At 44.1% G+C, this 22,426-nt stretch overlaps 1 protein-coding gene across 3 annotated transcripts; it reads right to left on the reverse strand.

Moving 5' to 3' along the window:
• Positions 1-3,203: 3,203 nt before the first annotated feature.
• Positions 3,204-21,901, reverse strand: Ptafr (platelet activating factor receptor). 3 transcript variants are annotated; one of them, XM_027937118.2, is made up of 3 exons: positions 21,573-21,901; positions 8,854-8,928; positions 3,204-6,480 (listed from the first exon to the last, which is right to left on the reverse strand). In XM_027937118.2, the coding sequence occupies exon 3, from the start codon at positions 6,432-6,434 to the stop codon at positions 5,406-5,408; it is 1,029 nt and encodes a 342-aa protein (XP_027792919.1). In that variant the 5' UTR covers positions 6,435-6,480; positions 8,854-8,928; positions 21,573-21,901; the 3' UTR covers positions 3,204-5,405. The 3 variants fall into 3 exon arrangements, with proteins under 3 accessions (XP_027792919.1, XP_027792918.1, XP_027792917.1); XM_027937117.2 differs by having other exon boundaries at positions 8,854-8,931; XM_027937116.2 differs by lacking the exon at positions 8,854-8,928.
• Between the last annotated feature and the right edge of the window lie 525 nt (positions 21,902-22,426).

Consider the following 22,426-nt stretch of genomic DNA (forward strand, 5'->3'; position numbering starts at 1 on the left):
AGATACAACATTTACTATTTTTATTCTGGGCCACACATTGTCCTGAGCAATTCTAATTTCACAAAACCATTTATTATGTAAACAGTGTAATTATTCCCATATTACAGAAAAAGAAATAGGCCCAGAGAGGTTACATAGCTTATCCCAAATCATAGGCAAGCCAGAAATGGAACCCTGACTCTGGGCCCCAGAGGCCATTGTATTTGACCACTCTGTGACACTGCACAGGCTTTAGAGTCAGAATTAATTCAATTCCAGTTCAAATGACTTTTGAATACCTGTTTACTCTTTAGTCATTTGAGAGAAATTCCAACTGAAACTAGGATTTAACTCCACACCTACCTGCAATTTGAAAGTTGGAGAATGCCAAGTGTAGGGAGGAACACAGGGAAAGAGAAACCTTCATGTAACTATGGAAGAGTCCCTGGGGGACTTCAGCTTGCATAGGGAGTACAAGAGACCTCAAAGTGGGAGCCAGAAGTAGCAAGATAGAGGCCCCCACTAGCTGCTGTTCCGTAGATTCCTGCCCCAGCACCCACCAACCTATCTAGAGGAACTGGATGAGAGTTACATCACATGGTCAAGAGGGGAGGTGAGAAGGGACACTACTTTCTGAGGAAGATCTAGGTTTCAATATTATTCTGCTACTTACCAGCTTTTTTACCTTTACCAATCTCTGAGCCTAATTTTACCCATATGTAAAATGGGCATGAAAATAACTATTCAGTAAGTGCTCAGTGAGACAGGATATGTGAAAGAGGCAAGCAAATAACTGGGGCTCAGTGGAAAAAAATAGGCCCCCTCCCTTCTGCACACCTGGGAGGTAGCCACTGTGTCTTATTCTGTCAACTCGGGTCCTTGTTCATTTTATTCTTTAATGTTGATAAAACCACCTATCTTTCAGGGAAGGTATAAGGTTTCAGTGAGATAACAGATTAAAAAAAAACTGTTTTGCAGGACATGGTGGTACACATCAGTAATTCCAGCTGCTCAGGAGGCTGAGGAAAGAAGATCACAAGTTTGAGTCCAGATTGGACAACTTGGCGAGACCCTGTTTTATTTTATTTAACAAAATAAAGCTAAATTTAAAAAGTGGGCTGAGGGTGTAACTCAGTGGTAGATGCTTGTCTAGCATGTGCAAGGTCCTGGGTTTGATTCTCAGAACTGCAAAAACAAACCTATGAAAGGCACTCCACAGGTGCCTTTTACAGGTTTGGGTTTTTTTTGTTTGTTTGTTTGTTGGGTACTAGATGGATGGATGGATGGATGGGTGGTGGTAGGATGGCTCACTGGCAGGATGTCAGGAGGATCATGATTTGTTCTACAGAAATATATACTCTGTACAAAACCAGGTGCTTTACAAGAGGGTTTTGTTGTATCTCTTTGCAGCCTTAGGTCTTGAGCACGGATTTAACATAGATGAGTAAAAATATGGTATAAACAAACCTGTTCTAGTCACCATGATCTGCACTTACTACACTAGTGTCTGTGATTCATCCTGATGAAGCCAGGTCTGTGTGAGCCAACAGTTCACCAACTGAGATCACACTGGTTTCTTGGGTCAAAGGATGAGATAGATAGGGGGATGGTGTGTGAATTGTAGGGTGAGCCTTTCCTGACTCACAGGGCATCTTGGAAATCCTAATTGGTGACGTTTCATAAAAAGAATTATAACTCAGATTTTCCCAGCACCCCTGACACTACTGCAAGAAGAAAGAGATACAAGTGAACAGCCATCCCTGTTTTTGCTGCAGTTCCATGCTGTGTAACTTCTGTGATAACTTAGCCCCTCTGAGTCCTTTATTCCCCCTGCAAAACGAAGGAGTTAGACACCACCCCCCAGCTCTAAACTGTTCTGATCCTCTGAGAATCCTCCACATTGTCCATTAAAATATGGACTTTGGAACATATATTAAATTTCTTCCCCATTTGTTCCCACAGAGTCTCTTTAAACCCACTTGAAGTGCATGCATGTGTTTACTCTACACCCTGGGGAAGTCACACTTTTTGGAGACAGGCAGGTGTGAGAAACTGGATACATAAATGATTAAAATCTAGTTCCTGCACCACAAGATAGGGATGACAAACATTAAAATGGATTGACCTCAATAATCATGATAATTAAGGTCTATAAAGTTGGGTCCTCCCGGCTCTAAAATGTTGCCTGGAGGAATTTGGGAAGCCCTTAGGAGGTGTTCTAGGATGTCACAAAGAAAAGATGCCTCACAACCAGGCAAAGACTACAGGATGAGTAAGTGTGGCTGTCCTGGGGTGGTGAGATCTGGGCTGGGGCACAGCTACAACCTACTACAGTCATTCCACAGTGTCCAAAGGAGATTGATTCCAGGACCCCCACAGATACCCCAATACACAGACATTCAAATACCTCAAATAAAATAATATAGTTGTTGCATATAATCTCTGCACATCTTCCCACATGTTTTAAGTCACTCTAGATCACTTATAATGCCAAATACAATGTAAACGGTGTATTAAGTAGTTGTTTTAGCCTGGCACAGTGGTGCACGCCTGTAATCCCATTGGCTGGGTAAGCTGAGACAGGAGGACTGTGATTTCAAAGCCAGCCTCAACAAAAAATGAGGCGCTAAACACTTCAGAGAAGACCCTGTCTCTAAATAAAGTACAAAAAATAGGACTGGGGATGTGACTCTGTGGTTGAGGTGTTCAAACCCTGAGTTCAAACCCTATTACCCATCCCTTCCCCCCAAAAAGTTGTTTTACTGTACATATTCGGTACAGATGCAATTTTGTTTCCAAATATTTTCAATCTGCAGTTGGTTAAATCTGGGGATGTGGAACTGATGGATATAGAGGGGCAACTGTATACTCCTTCTAAGACCCTGGCCCCAGGGTGGACATAAGATCCTCACCTGTGTATTGGACAACATCCTGGGAGAAGCAATGGGGTAATCATAAGTTACCATGTTATGAATATCAGTTGTTTTTTTATTGAGCAATTACTAAATGCAGATCCTGGGCACTATCCACATGACAACAGGGTTCCCTGAGGTATGCTATACAAGTCACTGGGGCATATGTGGTAACTTCAGATAGAACACAGAGAAACATGTTTCCTAGTTATGTTTTCATGCTTACATTTACCTTCTACTTGTGGCTGGTGGCATTTAGTTTTCATTTTCAATTTTAAGTTTTTTCTTTTCAATAAACATAAGTTCTAAAAATTGACTGCAGGAAAATATTTATTAAGTAAACATCCAGGTGATACAGCCATACTGCAAACATCGCAAGAAGATATGCAAATGACTGACATTCAGGAAATACTGTGCAGTAGCAATAAACACTTACTTCATTTGGGACTTTTTTGGTTGCAAGTAACAGACCCTATTCAGATTAGATTAAGCAAGATAAGAAAAGGTATCCTGACAAGGGAATTTCATAGGACACAAAGGAAGGAGTACAGAGGATAACCAGCAGGCCCCTGGAAGCGCTGTCCCCTCTTCTCTTCAGGCTCCTGTGGTTTCTCTCTGCACATCTTCTCTTGGGCAGAGCCATTTTCTCTACTACACTCACATGGTGGCCACCCCAGCCCCTACATCCACAGATGAACACACAGACAAATTCACAGCTCCAAGGTTTGCATGTCTTCTTGCAAAGCCTGAAACAGCATCCCTGAATCTAGTGCCCACCTCTCATCCTTTCAGCTCCAACTGGAAGACTGAGGGGGTCAAGTTCTCAGAAAAGGGGTGACTCTGTTTTAAGCAGTCACTCTGATCAAGGGGTGTCTGCCTTAACACTCACTGCTCATAACCCAACGAGGTAGGGTTTACTCCACAGGTAACAATGAAGAGGTAGAAAAGTGAGTTCCTGGTCCCTTGGCAGGAAGTGAAAAGCCAAAACTGTCTATGTGATATGTGATACCATAGTTCAAATATGTGATACCGTAGTTATATGTAATACCATAGTTCAAATATGCTGCTCTAACCACCTGGTCACCATCAGCTAGGGTCCAGCCCATAGCTACTGTCCCCAAAACAGGTTACTGACCAAATGGGAGACATTTATCAAGATCAGCAAACCAGTGCTTGCCTAGCAAAGCAGAAACAAGAGTCCCAGCTTCATGGGAACACTGGCTTCAAAGAATGAAGATTTCTTAGAAGGAGTACAAGGCTCTAAAAATCCAGAGAAGCCTCCTTCAATCCCTTGAATCTAAGGCTACCAGGCTCACACAACAGGTACTTGTCTCAGGGTAAGATTTGAGTCTCTTTTAAATATACTTGCCAAAAATCATAAATAGGTATCCAGAGATCCTCAAGAAAATCTGACCCCTGCCAGACCTTAGGACTATAATCGTCCCTTCCACCTCCTGGAGACTTGATTGGGAGGATCCTCCCAGAGACCAAGCAGGCTCCTTCTATGCAGAAACCTCTGGCTCTTCCTAGCCTAAGTGCCTGTTTCAAATAGAAGCCTCTGGACATCAAGGTGCCCTGACCTGGACAAATCCAAATTTTGTGGGGGTGGCTGCTCCACAGAAGGTATTTAATTAGGGGCTGTTTGGGGGGCTTTGGTGGTGGGGGGTACTGGGGATTGAACTCAGGGGCACTTGACACTGAGCCACATCCCCAGCCCTATTTTGTGTTTTATTTAGAGACAGGGTCTCACTGAGTTGCTTAGCATCTCACTTTTGCTGAAGCTGGCTGTGAACTCATGGCCAGGCCTAGGAGCTGCTAAGACAGAAAGATGGCTGGGGTGGCCATCTTTCTCCCCCTCACTCAGAGCTGAGTGAGGCCCGAGGTGAGGCCTTTGCAGAGAGATACATGTGCCTCAGAAAACAGGCTCCCATTCTAGTTTTTTATTGTTCATGTTTTATCTTCTCTGGTTGCCATTGGGACAGGCTGCTGTGTGAATCAGAAGATTCCACTGAGCCACTTCCCCTGAGAAATGTCACAAAGGCCTTTTACCTGTGGGTGGAAAGAGGATGGCACCATCCTACATCAAACTCTGCCCCAAAGATTCTTCCACTCAGCAAATCTCTTTCCCAAAAACCCACTTTCGTCTTTAGCACTTGGGAGTCATTGCCCAGAGCTTTAGGCTGTTGCCCCTGGGGGGAGTACTGGGTGGCTCTGACTCTACCTCCAAAGTCAGAACCTGGCTCCTAGACCCATCAGACTCAGGGGCTCAGGATAAGTTCATCAGCCAAAGTTAGCATAGTATGTGCCCAAAAGCATATGAGGGGCTCATTCTAGCTCTGGCTTTACCAGCAGTCCCTTGCTGCTCTCACCCCTGCCTGAGTGAGGTTGCCTCCAAGCTTAATGAGTTACCACTGCCAGGGAGTGGTGACCACAGCAAATATCCCTTCTTCCTCCAGCTCAGTCCAGGATATGGATGAAAGAGAAGATTTGGGGCCTGACCCCAACAAGCAAGGACTAATTTTTGAGAGAATCCACAGGGATCTGGTTGATTGGCATGACCACGTCGGTGCCTGTGTCAGTGGTGACCCGGGAGCATTTCCGGCTGCTGCGCATATTGTAAAACTTTTCAGTGAGGTGTTTGCGGAACTTCTTGGTGAGGAAACAGTAGATGACAGGGTCTAAGACACAGTTGGTGCTAAGGAGGCAGAGGGTGACCTGATGTGCATCGTTTATAGCCTGGTGGAAGTAGCTGTCCTGGTAGCCCAACTCAGCCAGGGTCCAGGGCAGCTGCACCACGTGGTGGGGCACGAAGCAGATGATGAACACCGCCAAGACAGCGCAGACCATCCACAGCGCCCGGCGCTTCACTTGTGCATTGTGCTTCTGCTGCACGGGCTGCAGGAGGAGCGTGCGGATAATGACCAGGTTGCAGAAGAGGATAATGAGGAAGACCAGGAAGAAGCTGAACACGATGAAGATGTGGATGACAAGGACCGGCACGCTGCCCTTCTCATAATGCTCAAAGCAACGGGTGATGTTGCCCGAGCCGACCTTATCCATCACTATGTTGGTGGAGTCCAAGATAAGGAAGTAGGATGCAGCGGCCACAATGAACACCCAAATAACCAGGGACAAATAGATGCCACGTTTGCGGGTGGTGGCCTGAGCAGTCCTGATGGGCCGTGTGACTGCCTGGAAGCGGTTATAAGTGATGACTCCAAGGAAGGCCACGGAGCAGTAGGTGTTGATGAAGAAGAGGCAGCCAGCCACATTGCACAGAAATTTGGGTAGAATCCAGTTGCCCTGGTTGTAGTAATAGATAATCCAGAGTGGCAGGGTGATCAGGAAGAGCAGGTCAGCCACAGTGAGGTTTAACATGAAGATCTTTATCTCATTTAGTTTCTTGGAAGGATACAAGTGGGCAAAGACCCATAGCACATAGCCATTGGCAATGACTCCCACCACAAAGATGATGCTGTAAATAATTGGGAAGAGAATGTATCGAAACTCGGAATCCACACGGGACGAGCCATTTGGCTCCATTGCTGTAGGCTGAAAGGGTCAGCTGATCATAGGGTCCCGGGTGTGCCTGAAAGACCATACAAAGGTACTGGTTAATAAAGAACCAAGAAAAGTCTATCCTATTTCATCAACTCCAAGACTCCCTGCTGTGGTCTGCAACAATGGTGTCCCCTCCAAAATTTATGTTGAAACTTCATCCCCAATAACATCAGGAGGTCTAGCCTTTGGGAGGTGACAAAGGTGGAGCCCTCATGGATAAGATAAGCACCCTTATGAAAGGGTTTAGGGTTGAAGGGTACAATCTTTCTTGACATTTCCATCCCTTCTACCATGACACAGTGTTCAAGACGCCATATTGGAAACAGACACCACACCTCAACACACAGAATCTTTTTTTTTTTCATTTATTTTTTATTCTAATTAGTTATACATGACAGTAGAATGCATTTTGACACATCATACATAAATGGAGTTTAACTTCTTCTCATTTTTCTGGTTGAACATATAGAATCTTGACCTTGAACTTCCAGCTTCCAGACCCAAGAGAAATAAGTTTCTGCTCTTTACAAATTGCCCAGTCTCAAGTATTTTGTTATAGCAGACTAATACATTTACATATTCTAATTTTGCATATTTTTAAATTCTAAAATCAATGTCATCTTCCAAATAATTGGCTGCATTTTTTTCTTTCTACATAAAATAATGTTTTTATGAATCTATTTCCAGTCATAAAATCCATATCACAAAAAATTTTAATTTTTTCTGATAAAATATGAATATTTTTCTATAGACAGAATTTGAAATTAAAATTTTGAGACCTCCCAAGTATATAGCACTATGGGTGTATGCCACTATGCTTGGCAGAGGGCACATTTTATGTTGCTTCCCGCGCAGCAAAATTGCTAGCTTCTACTCTCCTGGGATCTTTTCCTTTCCTCAAGGTAGTTTTGCCATCTGATCTCGAAGATCCAGGATGATAGTTCTCAAAGGGCAGGCCATAGAATTAGGGATGGAGGATAAGAATCCAGGAGAAAACTATTTTCACAATAATACCAAGGCATTATTTTCCTTTCCACTGTGTTGACATTTATACTAATCGTACAAAAGCAATGGTAAGCAAAACTGCTGGCTCCTTAGCACAAAGCAAGGAAGTGAGACCAAACCGTACTAGGAGTCATTGTATTCTTCACAGCCATGGACTGGCAGTGTAAAAATAATTGAAAAAATAAATAAAAAGTTAATTTGACTTTAAAATGTCCTTCATAGCCAGGCATGGTGGCACAGCCTGTAATTCCAGCTACTTTCAAGTCTGAGACAGGAGGATGACTCGTTCAAAGCCAGCCTGGACAAATTAGCAAGACCCCATCTCAAAATAAAAAATAAAAAGGGCTGTGGGTGTAGCTCATTAGCAGAACCCTTGCCTAGCCTTTGCAAGGCCCTGGGTTGGATCATTAGTACCACAAAATAAATAAATAGATTAATTAAGTGTCCTTCATAAAGTGAGGAAAGTTCTTATTTTGGTCAACTTTAGTATACATCTTTAATATTCTGTGTGTAAAATGGGAAACACACATGAAAGACTTCTATAGCAAATGGAAACAAAATGATGGTCAGCAAACAGCACTTCTCTGATTGTTTGAGCTGTGAACTGAACATTCTTCATGGGTCGCCCTTCAAAATGACTGACAAACTATGGTTTTTCAGATGTGGGGAATTGGCAGACATTTTCTCATATATAAATGAAGGAAGCCTGTCACCTCAAATGATAGGATTAGTTGTCAATGGTGAAATTTGAGTGTTCAAGGGACAATAGGAATTTTTTGTATCTACCAGCTTGAGCTTCCCAGCTTTCTAATACTTAAAGAATTTTCTACCTGGGGTATAATTCAATGGTAGAGCACAAGCCCATGAATTACATGAGCCCATGGGTTCAATACCCAGCACCAAAAAATAAAATAAAAAAAAATTTTCCAAGATTGCTGGAAATATTAACAAATGCAATTTTTATATTATATAATGAAAGGCTGACATTAGAAGACCTGCGTAAATCACTGAGCCAATATTTTCTGAATAAAATTATGTGTGGATTAAAGATCCATTCAAATGGCAAGATAAACCAATATACTATAGTGTAAAGGGTTTCAAAAAAGTTACAGCTGGGCACAATTGTGCACACCTGTAATCCCAGTGGCTCCTAAGGCTGAAACAGGAGGATTGCAAGTTTGAGGCCAGCCTGGGCAATTTAGAGAAACTAGTCTCAAAAAATAAAAAATAAAAAGGGGATGGGGATATAGCTCAGTGGTAGAGTCCCCCTGGATTCAATCCCTACTACAAAAAATATATGTAAATAAATAAAAGTTCATGAATATGATTCACGTCCTACATTGTAACTAATCTTTAAGAAATTACCATTTGTGCCAGGTGCAGGAGTGACACTCACCTATTAACCTAGTGATTTGGTAGACTGGCAGGAAGATCACAAATTCAAGACCAGCCTCATCAACTTAGCAAGATCCTGCTAAAGAAAAAATTAAAAATTTTTTAATTTAAATTTTAAAACTTAAAAATGGCTGGGGATATAGCTCAGCGGGTAAATTGTCCCTGGATTAAATCTGTAGTACAGGGGCAGGAGAAAAGAAGTGCACAGTGCACAGTTATATGAGGGCAGATTTCTTCACGTACTTCAACCCAAACAACACATCTCAACAGACAGAATGTAGAAGCAGATATGAGGATCCAGCTGTCTTCTGTTAAGCCCGATTCTAAAGAGGTTTATATAAAATATAAATCAATGCCACTCCTCTCCTTAAATTGTTTGTTTTAGAAAATCTAGTTATTTTTCAAAAAAAGTTATGTTAATATGGAAGGAATTTATTCATGGATTTTTAATTTTTTAAAAATATTTTTTAGTTGTAGTGGACACAATATCTTTATTTTATTTATTTATATGTGGTGCTGAGAGGCTGGGGATATAGCTCAGTTGGTAGAGTGATTGCCTTGCATGCACAAGGCCCTGGGTTCAATCCCCAGCACCACAAAAAAGAAAAAAATAAATATATGTGGTGCTGAGGGTCGAACCCAGGGCCTCACAAGTGCTAGGGGAGCACTCTACCGCTGAGCCAAAACCCCAGCCCCATCATAGGTTTCTAAATTTAAAAATGAAAATGTTTAGAATGTCTTAGCTTTCGTTTTGAATATGGTAAATATTGATGGATATACTCTATATAAACCAAAACTTTCTGAGGGCTCTCAATTTTTTTCTCATGTCGTGTGCACGGGTGTGGGTATGTGTGTGCATGCATGTCTACCTGTCTTACTGGGTATTGAATCCAGGTCTGACCCAAGCTAGGCGAGTGTTCTACCACTAAGCTACATTCCCAGTGTGCCCTTAATAATTTTTAAGGATAGAAAAGACTCCTGAGAGAGCCAGGCGAGGTGGTGCTTGCCTGTAATCCCTGTGGCTCAAGAGGCTGAGGCAGGAAAATCAAAAGTTCAAAGCCAGCCTCAGCAACAGTGACACGCTAAATACAAAATAGGGCTGGGATGTGCTAGTGGTTGAGTGCCTCTGAGTCCCTGGTATCCCCCAAAAAAATGATTGCTGAGAGATTTGAATATTGCTGCTCCACAGTCTCGGCTCCCCTTTCCTTTAAGCCCTCACCTGGGACTCTCGTACTGTGCAGGACTCTATCAAGGACGCACAGATGGTCAGCCCTGAGAGACGTCAGGGTGAGGGCAGCCCACAGGGCAAGGCGCTTACTCTAGTTCTTTGGAGAAGTCATGTCCCTTTCCCCCAACCCACACAGGAAGTGCCTTCCTCTTCTTTGGGTTTTCCTTCTTCTTTGGGCTCTGGCTCAATAGGGTGAGGGCAACTATTTCTGGAAATATTTTTAGGACATCATGTGTCTTGCCCACTGTGCCAGGCCTGCCCACGCCTCAGGGCCAGGGTGAGGGTAAGGCAAGTAAAGCACTTACTGGGTGCAAAGTGTAAAGCAGAGCACTAAAACTTCAGTAGTCAAGAGGAAAAAAAATGGTTTTTTTTTAGTGCTGGGCACTCTACCACTGAGCTACATCCCCAACCCTTTTTATTATATTTTATTTTATTTTACTTTTCCCAACCCTTTTTATTTTGAGACAGGAGCTCACTAAATTACCCAGGCTAGCCTTGAACTTGTGATCCTCCTGCCTCAGCCTCCTGAGTAGCTGAGATTATAGGTATGCACCATTGTGCCCAGCTGGGAAATAATACTTTAATGCAATATTTTTAAAAATCAAAATGAGTATTACTGATTCTCCCTTTTCCCTGGCACTAATTGGGATCCTGTCTTCACTTAAATTTTTTATATTTTGTTCACCATGAATTTTTTTGCATTAATTTTGATTTTAAAAAAATTTTTTAATACCACCATGTGAACATGGTGTACACACTGATTAGCCCAATTCACCTGCCCAGTCACCCATTCTTGGATTCGTTAGACAAGCACTTGGGGCTCCAAGACCTGATCAGGGTACTGAGGCCTCAGAGAACAATCCTTGTCCCTGCCCCTGCGTGACTCACACACCATTTTGCAAGAGAGAGATTCAGAGATAGATAGATTCAGTGATAAGTGCTCTGATGATGGAGGTGGCAGGTGTAGTGGGAATTCAGAGAAGTTGTGCCCAGCGCAATCTTAAGGGTGAGGAATGACCTGGGATGAGGGAAGCAGGAGAGCTGGCCTCATGAAGGAAGAAGAATCCCAGGTAGAGGGGACAGCATGTGCATAGTCCTGCAAGAACAGAAGATGTACCTTGTTCTGAGGAACTTGAGACCTTCAGTTTGATGAAAACGTAAAGTCTGAGGGAGGTAAGGAGAGAAAGGGCTAAAAAAGTAAACACTGGTCAATCAGGAAGGGTCTTGAATGTCAGGCTAAGTAGTAAGTACAGAGGTTCCTCCACCTACAAGGGGATCATATCCCAATAAACTCACCGTAAGTTGAAAATGGCATAAATGAATATTCATTTGCTACATCTAACTTAACTTAGCAACAAGTACACTATAGAGTCTTGGTGATTTCCCCCTTGTGATCACACGACTTCCAGGGAGCTGTGGCTCACTGCCATTGCCCATCATGAGACAGTATTACTGATTCTCCCTTTTCCCTGGCATTAATTGTGATCCTGTCTTCACTTAAATTCAAAATCTGAAGTATGTTTTCTACTGAATACACATCAATTTTGCTCCATTGCAAGGCTGAAAAAATCTTAAATTGAGCAGGCGTAAACCAAGGGCCATCTGTACTCTATTCTGCAGAAAATGTGGAGTCACTGAAGGATTCTGAGTAAGGAAGAGAAAAGGCTGGACCTGAGTTTGGGGAAAATGGCTTTGACATCTCAGCTATATAAAGAATAAACTTTAAGGGCTGCAGATGAGGGGCAGGGAGACAACACATAGACAGCCACAATTATCTGAAGAGCCAGAGGCCTGGTTCTGGCAGAGTGAATAGATAGAAATGGATAGTTGTGAGAATTATTTGGGAAATTTGATGGACAGACATGGTGACAAATAGAATATTGATTGAGAGAAAGGGAGTAATCAAGGAGAACTGCTAGGTTTCTGGGCCAGATGACTGGGGCTCTGGTGGCCTGTCTCCATGGAGATGATACTGAGAAGGAATAGCATAGAGGGGTGAGGAGAATGAATTCATTTAGAGACATCACATTTGGGGTGCCTCTGAAACATTTAGGAAGATCAAGTTTAAACTCCTAAGAGCTGAACATCAAAGGAATCAAAGGCAGAGAAACCTATGGAGACAGCAGAGGTAGGTTGGAGAGGTTGGAAGAGAACCAGATCTACCATGCTGGAGATCTAAGGGAAGAAATTTTCAAAAGCATAAGATCAAGTGGTCAACAATGTGGAAAGCCACAGGGAGACCAATAAACAAACAAAAAAACACCAAACACTGAATGTGGCAATATAGAAATCCATCTTGTGTGATCAGAGAGCAGCTTCTAAGGCTGAGCTGAGGAGTGAGTGAGAAGAGAACAAGGGGAATGTCAAATTCTCATTTATGAAGTTCAGTTGAGTAACCAAATGCTGGGTATGGACCTTGTTTGGATCCTGATTCAAATAAACCAATTGGAAAAAAAAAAACAACCCTGTTTTTTAGACAATTGGGAAACTAAAGAACAAACTAAATAAATATTAGAATTAAGATATTAGCTGGGTATTGTGGTGCACACCTGCAATCCCAGCAACTCAGAAGGCTGAGGCAGGAGGATCGCCAGTTCAAGACCAGCCTCAGTAATTTAACAAGACCCTGTCTTAAAATGAAATTATTAAAGGGGATGGAGATATAGTTCGGTGGTACAGTATCCTTGGGTTCATCCTCAGTACTGCCAGAAAAAGAAAAAGAAAAGAAATTAGCACCAGGGCTGAGATGTGGCTAACCTGAGTGAGATCCTGGGTTCAATTCCCAGCACCACCCCAAAAAATATTTATGTTAATTATGTTAGATATGATAGTGAGGTTATAATTATTTTTTAACTCCTTACGCATTTGATACACATACTGAAGTATTCATTGATAAAATTATATACAACCTGGTATTTGCCTACTCCAGGAAATATGGGCCTATATGCCAACCTCCAGCTCAAAATCGGCTTCCCAGAAACCCCACCTTGAAGAGTGGACATTCGGGTTTGTCTCACTGTGGAGCCTCCCCAGTCCACATGGCCCCCACAGGAGGCCCAGGAGAGATGGGCTTCTTCCTTCCAATTACAGGGCCAGAATCAGTGTGGGGGTCCTTGGTAGAACCCTGGCTTTCCCAAAGCTATTGCCCTTGGTGCCCACAGGACCCATCACCCTGGCTCGTCCCATTTCTGCTGCCCTCCGTTCAATCCCAGGTTCCTGGGCCCCATGTGACTCCTTTTCCCTTGGTCTCTCCTCCCTTAGTGCCTAGTTGCACCTTGTTGATCAATAGAACTTTGAAGTCATCCAAAATGTAACCAGTGTGTCTCCTCTGGGGTTGGGGCTCACACCTGTGTGCTTTTATTCTTGCTATTTCTCTGCCTAGCACATCCCTCCCTCCTTCTCTTTGCCTGGCTGACTATGGAACAGCCTAAGATTGTTCAAACCTCAATTCCTCTAGATCATTTTTCCTCATTCTTCCTGCCTCCCACATCCATGTCCCCATCCCCAGGCCTTTGGGTTTCCCTCACTCATGGCTTTTTAATCTTATTGAAATTGCCTGCATGTGTCCTCTCTGCCTTCCAGAAGCAGAGACCAAGTTCGTTCATTCACCTCACAGTTATTGACATCCTGCTGGGTGAGGGCACTACTCTGGGAATACTGCAGGAATGAAATAGATGAGGTTTCTGTTCTCAGGAGTTTATTCTCTACTTGGGGGAGTAAACTAAAAATATGTAAAAAGAGCTGAGGGTGTGGTTCAGTGGTAGAGCATTTGCCTAGCATGTGGGAGGTCCTTGTTGCCATCCCTAGTACTAAAATAATAAATAAATTAATTAATAACTTTTAAAAGGTAGAGAGATAAAGAAATGATTTCAAATTGTAATGAATTCAATAAAGAAAAAATTTTTAATGGTGACATGATGAAGATTGGGAAGAGGGCTGCTTTCAGGAGTGCTCTACCACTGAGCTACATCCCCAACCCTTTTTGAGATAGGGTCTCCCTACGTTGCTCAGGCTGGTCTCAAACTTGTCATCCTCCTGCCTCAGCCTCTTGAGTAGCTGGCATAACAGGTTGTGCACTACCACACCATGCAGAGAGCTGCTTTAAACAGAGTGGTCAGGAAAGGCTTCTCAGAGAAGGTAACATAAAGGAAACCAGAGATAGATTTACCATGAAGTCGGTGGCCCTTAAGTTTCCAGGACCCCTCCTCGGTCCTATATATAATAACGTATTTGATATCTTTTCTTCATAGAGTTCCCCTACAAATTTTATATGCTTTAAGGATCTGCAAAGCCTGTACTTTACCTGGGCTGAAATTTAAAAAGTGAGAAGGAATAAGTCAGAGGGCAATCTGGAAGAAGGATATTCCAGGAGAAAGGATGTGCAAAGGGCCTGGGTGGGAATAAGTCCAAAACATTCTGAGGTAAGAATGAGTTTATCATGTTTAAGGAACTAAAATGTTAGTGTAGCCCTAAAGGAGTGAGAAATGGGAACACTGAAATGTGATCAGACGGCAACAGGCCTAGGCCCAGTTTGCATCTTGTCCTGTGATCATCTCAGAGTTTCTGGAGTGTTATTGAGCAGAGAAGTCATACCATTTGCCTGGCATTAGCTGCTGGGCAGAGAACAGAGGGCAGGAGGCAAGAGTGGAAACAGAGAAACAGACTGTTTGGGAGGTAAGACGTTGTGGTGGCATGAACCAGAGAGTGGCATTTCCAATTCCTCTCTCCATCCCCAGCACTCAATAAGAGCTTTGCCAGAGTAGGAGTTTGGGAAATATTTGTCCATTGAGCAAATACCCAGCAACCCACAGGATTACCTGTACTCCCAGAGCAGCTGCCTGAGTAGAGCGAGCCCTCTACCACTTTTTTACCTAAATAGCGGTCCTTGGACCAGCAACAGCATGTTAGAAATGCAGAACTCTTGCCCCACCCAGATCTGCTGTTTCAGAATCTGTATTTTAACAAGATTCCCAGGTGATTCATATACACACCAAAGTCTGAGAGATAATTTGCTCAACACAGACCAACTAGAGACTTGTTTGATCTAACACTGTCCATGGCTCCCCATTGCCCAGAATAAGTCCAAGCTTCTCTCCCATCTCATCTCCCACAATTCCGTGCTAGTCATACTCTACCCTAGCTGTGCTGAACTTCTTTGCTGCTTCCCTAAAAAATCCTTCTCTTTTATGCCTTTGCACAAGCTGTACCCTCACTGAGAACTCCCTTTGCCTATTGGTCTACCTAGAAAAATCTTACCCTCTCTGACCTAATCTAGAGTGCTTCTACCAGATGAGGTAGCACATGCTTATAATCCCAGGGACTTGGGAGACTGAGGCAGGAGGATCACAAGTTCAAGGTCAGCCTAGCCAATTTAGCAGGACCCTCAGCAAATTAGTAAGATTCGGCCTAAAATAAATAAATAAATAAAAAGGCTGGGGATACTGTAGCTCAGGAGAACGTTTGCCTCACTTGCACATGCCCTAGGTTTGATCTCCAGTCCTGCAAACAAACAAGCAAAGAGTGCTTCCTCTGGGATGCCTTCCCTGATTGCCACTGGCAAAATGGAGTTGCCTCCTTGTCTAGGACACTGGCACTGGGCGCACTGTTCAGCACAGCCCCTGACACAATACATTTTATTTTTTTTTATTTTTTAGTTTTTGGCGGACACAACATCTTTGTTTGTATGTGGTACTGAGGATCAAACCCCGGCCGCACGCATGCCAGGCGAGCGCGCTACCGCTTGAGCCACATCCCCAGCCCCACAATACATTTTAAATATTAACTTCTATGTCTATTTCCTCACCAGAATGGAAACTTCTTGAGAACAGGGACCAATCTTTTTCATCCCCTTATCCCCAGTGTCAGGCACTAGGGAAAGAAAGAGGAAGGAAATAAGGAAGGAAGGAAGGGAGGGAGGGAAAGACTAAGCCTCCAACAAGTATTCCAGGGATCCTGACACAGTCCCTCTGGGGGAGGTACACTGTGGGTGGGTGGGATGGGAAGAACAAAGCTCTAGAGGCAGAAAGACCAAGGTTTCTTCCTGGATTACCATTTACTTGCTACGGGATCCCAGGCAAGTGAACTCCATCTTTTCATTAGTAAAATCTTATAATTTGTTAAATGGTTCCATATGTGTGAGGCCCTGAGTTCAATCCCCAGTACCACAAAAAATAACCAACCTCCAGGAACAGTGGCTCACACCTGTAATCCTAGTAGCTCGGGAGGTTGAGGCAGGGGGATCACAAATTCAAAGCCAACCTCAGCAATGGTGAGGCACTAAGCAACTCAGTGAGACCCTGTCTCTAAATAAAATACAAAATAAGGCTGAGGATATGGCTCAGTGGTTGAGTGCCCCTGAGTTTAATCCCTGGTTACTCCCCACCAAAAAAAAAAAAAAATCCAACCAACCTAAAAATGATTCCAAAGATGAATTCAAAGTGACTAGAACAAAACCTGGGCCCCAAATAACCAGGTCTTCCCCTCCTCATTGGCCCAACAGCTTGGAGCCAGGGGAGACTTTGGTTAACCACTTGACCCAGGAACTCTGACCCACATACTGGCTCTCCCACCAGCTCCAGATAGAGCCTCCAGCTAATGCCAACAAAGCTTTCAAAAGCTCAGGAAGAAAACAAGCATTTGGAGGGAGAGGTGGCTCAGACCACTCAATTTAACACATGGGCACAGTTCCCTGATGGATCAAAGCTGGGCAGCTGGCCCGAGCCCTGTCCTCAGCTGGGGGTGGGACAGGGAGGCCATAAATATTCATGGAGACAGAAGAATTCTAATTCTGTCATTTGGATCTCCTACCTTCTGCCCTGCACAGCGTTCAGCCCCCATCTCCAATGGAAACATTCCCAGCTCCTATGAACCTGGAGAAGGGGCTCCCATCCACTGATGGACAGTCAGACATGAGAGACCATCAGGAACTGGGCAGAAGAAAATATGTGCTGGTTAATTCTACAGTGTAGACTGTGAGTCTGGAAGTTGGATTCACCATTCAGGCCAGCCCCTAACATTGGGGACAGTTGAGGTCAAGAATAGAAATGTCTAAATATTTATAAGCTATAAGACAGATATATCCAAATTCATCTACATTCCTTATATTAGCAACTCCTTACAGCCCTGCAGGCCTGAGAGTGCATTCACCAGTTGAATTTGAGCTAGAAGCTGGGGCTGGGGGACACATACAGGTTCCCTATGGGCATACCCACTTGTATTCAAGAACCTCTTGCTCTGTAGGGAGTATGTGGTTGAAGGGGAACCTGAGTCAGCTCACCTAAACTCAAGGCACTGAGTACCATTTACCAGTGAAATGTAGACATTTCTTACTCATAATCATATTTCCAGCTCAAATCAGCTTTGCAAGATGGTTTTACATCCATTTTTTTTCAAATAAAATGCCTATTTTTCCAGGGGGGAAAAAGTGAGGTTAGAGAAGAAAATAGATTTTTGCATAGTCTCAGAGAGTGACAGACTGGACATCTTTTTCATTATGTGTGTGTGTGTGTATATATATATATATATATATATATATATATATATATATATATTTTTTTTTTTTTTTTTTTTTTTTTTTTTTTTTTTTTAGTGTTGGTACTGGAGATGGAGCCCAGGGTCTTGTGCATGCTATGCAAGACTCTACCACTGAGCTACATCCCCTGTCTTTTTTATTTTTTATTTTGGGACAGGGTCTCACTAAATTGTTGAGGCTGGCCTTGAACTTGTGATCCTCCTGCCTCAGCCTCCCAAGTAGCTGGGATTACAGGGGTGTGTCACCACACCTGGGGATTTTGAACTCCAAAGACCATCTTGACTCTCCTAGGCCAAGGTGTGGTCCCTGCTAGAAGCCAACAGCTCTTTGGCAACTCCTTCACTTATAGGCTTGTCCTATGGCCCAAGAATAGAAGTTCCAGATGCTGTAAAGCCCCAGAAAGAGATGCCTTTGATCTGGGACCTTGATTTTACCTTTATAACCTGAAGTCAGAAAGGGAAAAAGGCAAAAGGAAGATAGGCTCTGCTCTGTATCCACCTGACTCTTGCCTTGCATCAGAGCTGGGATCAAATTCTTCTTCAAACAGTAAACTCACTCTGTGACCCTGAGTCTCCATTTCCTCATTGACAAAATGAAGATTTGAAAATGGACCTTTAAAAAAGGAGAATTAGGGGCTGGGGATGTATCTCAATGGTAGAGCACTTGCTTCACATGCACAAGGCACTGGGTTGGATCCCCAGGATCCCCAGCACTACCACCCCCCCAAAAAAGAAAGAATTAGTTTAAAAATAAAATTCCATTTACAATAGTATTAAAAATAAGCCAAGCTGGGTGCTATGGCACATGCCTGTAATCCCAGCAACTTGAGAAGTTGAGGCAGGAGGATCATAAACTCAAAGCCAGCCTCAGCCATTTAGGAAGACCCTAAGCAATTTAGCGAGATCCTGTCTTTTTTTAAAAAAGGGGGGGAGGGGGATTGGGCTGGGGAATGTTGCTCAGTGGTTTGAGGCCCTTTGGGTTCAATCCCTATTTAAAAAAAAAAAAAAAAAAAAAGAGCAAGGCCCAGTGGTGCATGCCTGTAATGAGACTGAGGCAGGAGGATGGCAAGTTCAAGGCCAGTCTCCCCAACTTAGTCAGACTCTGTCTCAAAATAGAAGATAAAAAGGCTGGGATGTAGCTCAGTGGTAGAGCACCCTGGGTTCAATCCCCCATGCTGCAAAAATAAAATTAAATACTCAGGAATAGGCTTAGTCAAGGACTGAAGCCTTATACACTGAAATATACAGAACATTATGAAAAGAAATGAAAGGCAACAGAAGACCATTTCCAATTCTCCTCCTTGGAGACCCCACCTTGACACCAGGTATGCATATTACACTGATGTGACTCAACCTCCACTCAACTGGTCTAGGAAATCCCCATAGAATTGGGGGACCTAGAGCCTAACCAGGTTCTCTCCTGCTCCAGATACCCAGGTGGCACCTGTCTGTGAGTCACTCTCCCTCACCTTGCTTCCTGGAATAACCTGGGCAGGGAAGAGGGAGTGAGGAGATGCCTCCATCCCTGGGCCTCCCAAGCACAGGGTACTGGCTTTTGTTATACCAGGAATTGCAAGCACTTCTTCCCAGCCTGGAAGTCCTGGGTTTTGCTGGTGCCCTCAGGGCCAGTCCAGGGCCTAGCCCAGGGGAGGACATGGAGTACAATCACTGTCCCTGAAGAGTCTGCTCTCAGCTCTCTTCTTTCCTGGTTGAGCCTCTCCCAACTTTCTTCATCTACAAAATGATGACAAAAAAACCTTCACAGGGTAGTTGTTGACAGCCAAATGAAGCAATTTGCTTAACAGCTGGGCACTCTCTTACCTACTGTTCTCAGAAACATGTGTTAATAAGCAAATCAGCTATATACCAAGCTAGTTAGATCTCTTTTGGAAGAAGCCAGGGGTGGTTGGAGAGAAAGTACCGCAATTGGAATTGAGGGTTTGGGTCTCTGGTCTCAACAGTGTCATGTACAATCTCAAGTAAGTCTCTTGCCAGCTCTGAGCCTTGGAACTTTTATCTGCAAAATGGGGTGCCCTGACTACCTTGAGGCATTGCTGTAAAAAGGAAGTAAGATTATGTGGGGTGGGGTGACAGAGAGTTTGGTAAACAGTAAAGCATTGGAAAATTGAAATAGACTTTTCAAATCAGAAAGGGCACTGCACGTTTCGGTCATCAGACACCTGAGCTCAGCTCCAAATCTGGGCCCTAAGGGGGCATAAAAAAAAAAAAAAGAAAAGAAAAAGCTCTCTTCTTTAACAAAACCTTATTCACAGGCCTGGGATGAGGAGAGGGAAGTCCCTGGTCCCCACAAAAGGACAAACACAGGATCTCAGTCTCTCATCATATCCCTTTTCTTCCCCAACACCAATCAAGAAGAAATCCAGTTCTGGAGGCACGTTTTATCATTAACACCATGGACTAAGGATCTCTTACCCAAACCTTCATTGATCAGATGGAGAAACTAGGGGTTGCCCAAAGTGACAACAGTGTCAGGGTTGGATCGGGGCTTGTGGATCACTGCTCATTCTCTACAAACTACAGCATACCACTTTATCATCAGGTGTTCAATGAATGTTATTGGTATGTTCTTACTACATGCCAAACTCTACTAAGGGCAAGGAGAAAACGAATTCCTAAGGCATTTCCTTATCCTAAAGCATTTACAGTAAGAATTACAGTGTCCTTATTAGCAGTGCATGTTGGCTCACATTAGTATATCATTTTACAATTAACAAAACACTTCCTATCCAGCTTCTTACTTCATCCTCTCCACAAACCCAAAAGATCAGTATTTTATCCCCAATCTGCAAAAAAGGAAAGAGGCTCTTGAATTATCCAAGGACCCAGCTTGTCAGCAATCAAAACTCTGGGTACTCACCAGAGGCCCACAGCCAGTCACCTCCAGAGGCGACTTCCCTTTCTGGCCAGGTTGTTGGCTCGCAAAGAAAGACAAATGTCTCTTTCTTTAGCTTTCCTGGCAGAAACCAACCTACCCCATCCCAGGTTTTAAGCACCTGGGACACAGCTGGGCATTTAGTTAGAGGTCATGAAAACCGCCTGGTGTTTAAGAGAGAGCCTGCTGTCCCTCAATCTTCCCTTCATTCCAGGTGAGTAAGCTCTGATCACTGGCCCCATAATTGGACTTTCTGACAATGAAGGAAAGGAGGTGCCAGCCTGAGCTTTGTCACTAGCAACCGAAATATCATGGCAAAACTAGTGGTGGGCCTGGTCCTTCGTACCAATATGCTGGTTATCTTCATCATCCCCCAGAGAAACCCAGCATTTTGTGAGTCCCTAAGTACCCAGCCCTGTACAAGACCCTTCCTCCTCTCCTGATAATCCCACCAGGGAGATGGCATTGGCCTCATTTAACAATTCAGGAAACTGCACAGAGAGGGGGGTATAACTTGACCAAAAAACACACAGCTAGTAAAGCAGATAGCATTCGGCTTCCTAAATCCAAGTAGCCCCTTCTCATCACCATCATCACCTCCTAGTGAGTCCTCTGAGGTCACCTCAGCTCTGCCTTGGTCTCAGAATACAAAAGAAGTGTGCTGGGCTCCCTGAAAAAGTTTGGTCACAAGATGTTCTTTCTGGGCCTAAGAAAGATGCCAAAGTAGTCCCTTAAAAACAGAAAGAGTGGGCACGATGGCACATGTCTGTGATCGCATTGACTCAGGAGGTTGAGGCAGGAGGATTGCAAGTTAAAGGCCAGCCTGGACAACTTAGCAAGACCCTAATGGAAAAATCACAGAATAAAAAATAAAAAGGACTGGGGCTATAGCTCAGTAGTAAATTGTCCTGGGTTCAATTCCCAGTACCAAAAAAAAAAAAAAAAAAAAAGAAAGAAAGAAAAGTAAAAACAGAACCACCCATTTGCAGCCAGTGGGCACAATCTTGGCCTCCTGAGGACATTTTCATAAACTTTCCCCTTTCCCAGCCGGACTGGGACCCCCCCTTACCTGTCACAGGACCAGTCATTAAGCCGAGGAGCCTGTCTCTCTGGGTCTGGGCCCTAGTTCCAGCCTCTATGCCGTCTTCTGGCAATTGCAGAAGTGAGGAAAAAGAACATATCACTGCCAAGTCACCCCCAGGAGGAAATGCAGTGACCCTAGGGCCTCTTCGACAGATGCCACAGGAACCTCCAAGCTGACCCACCAAGGCCCTGGGCACTAGGCAGAGCTTCTTGAGGAGCTAGGAGCGGGGTAGAGTGTGGGCAGCTCCGCAGGACCAGAGAGGCAAGGCCAAAGAGAGAGAAGCAAGAAAAGTATGAGGGGGTGTGCTCAGGAGAGACGGAAGAGTGAGAAAGAGGAAAAAGGAGAAGAGACCAAAAAACACTTAGCCAGCGGGGAGGGCGGGAGGGAGTCAGGAAGGAAAGGAGAGGGCCGAGGAAGAGATGGAGGGAGAAGGACAGAGGGAGGTAAACAGAAGTCCAAGAGAGGAATGAGGGAGCAAAGAGCAAGACCGAGGGAGTTAAGAGAGAGAGAGAGAGGTGGAGTGTGTGCCTGCAGATGCGTAAGTGCTCATCAGTGTCTGTGTGTCTCAGTGCGGGGAGAAATTGAGAGCCAGGGAGCAGGAAAGGGAGCGGCCACCAGGATATAGGAAGGATGGGAAGAGGGAGCTTGAAGCACTACTGTGGTCAGCAGCATGATTGGACAGGGCAGCCCTGGCGACCAAGAAACCCTGAGGCCCCCAAATCCTTGGGGACAGAGCACTGCAGGGCTCAGGGGAGGGCCCTGAGCTGGAGATTGGCAGCAAGACAGTTCATGGAGAATAGTGTGGGCAGTTGAGAGGGTGAACACAGGTGAACTTGTGG

Source organism: Marmota flaviventris, chromosome 10 (assembly GCF_047511675.1).
Source record: "Marmota flaviventris isolate mMarFla1 chromosome 10, mMarFla1.hap1, whole genome shotgun sequence".
Taxonomy (NCBI): Eukaryota; Metazoa; Chordata; class Mammalia; order Rodentia; family Sciuridae; genus Marmota; species Marmota flaviventris.

What these genes read in the sequence shown, in the direction of transcription:
- Ptafr (XM_027937116.2), bottom strand. Translation starts at nt 6,434, where the DNA reads ATGGAGCCAAATGGCTCGTCCCGTGTGGATTCCGAGTTTCGATACATT.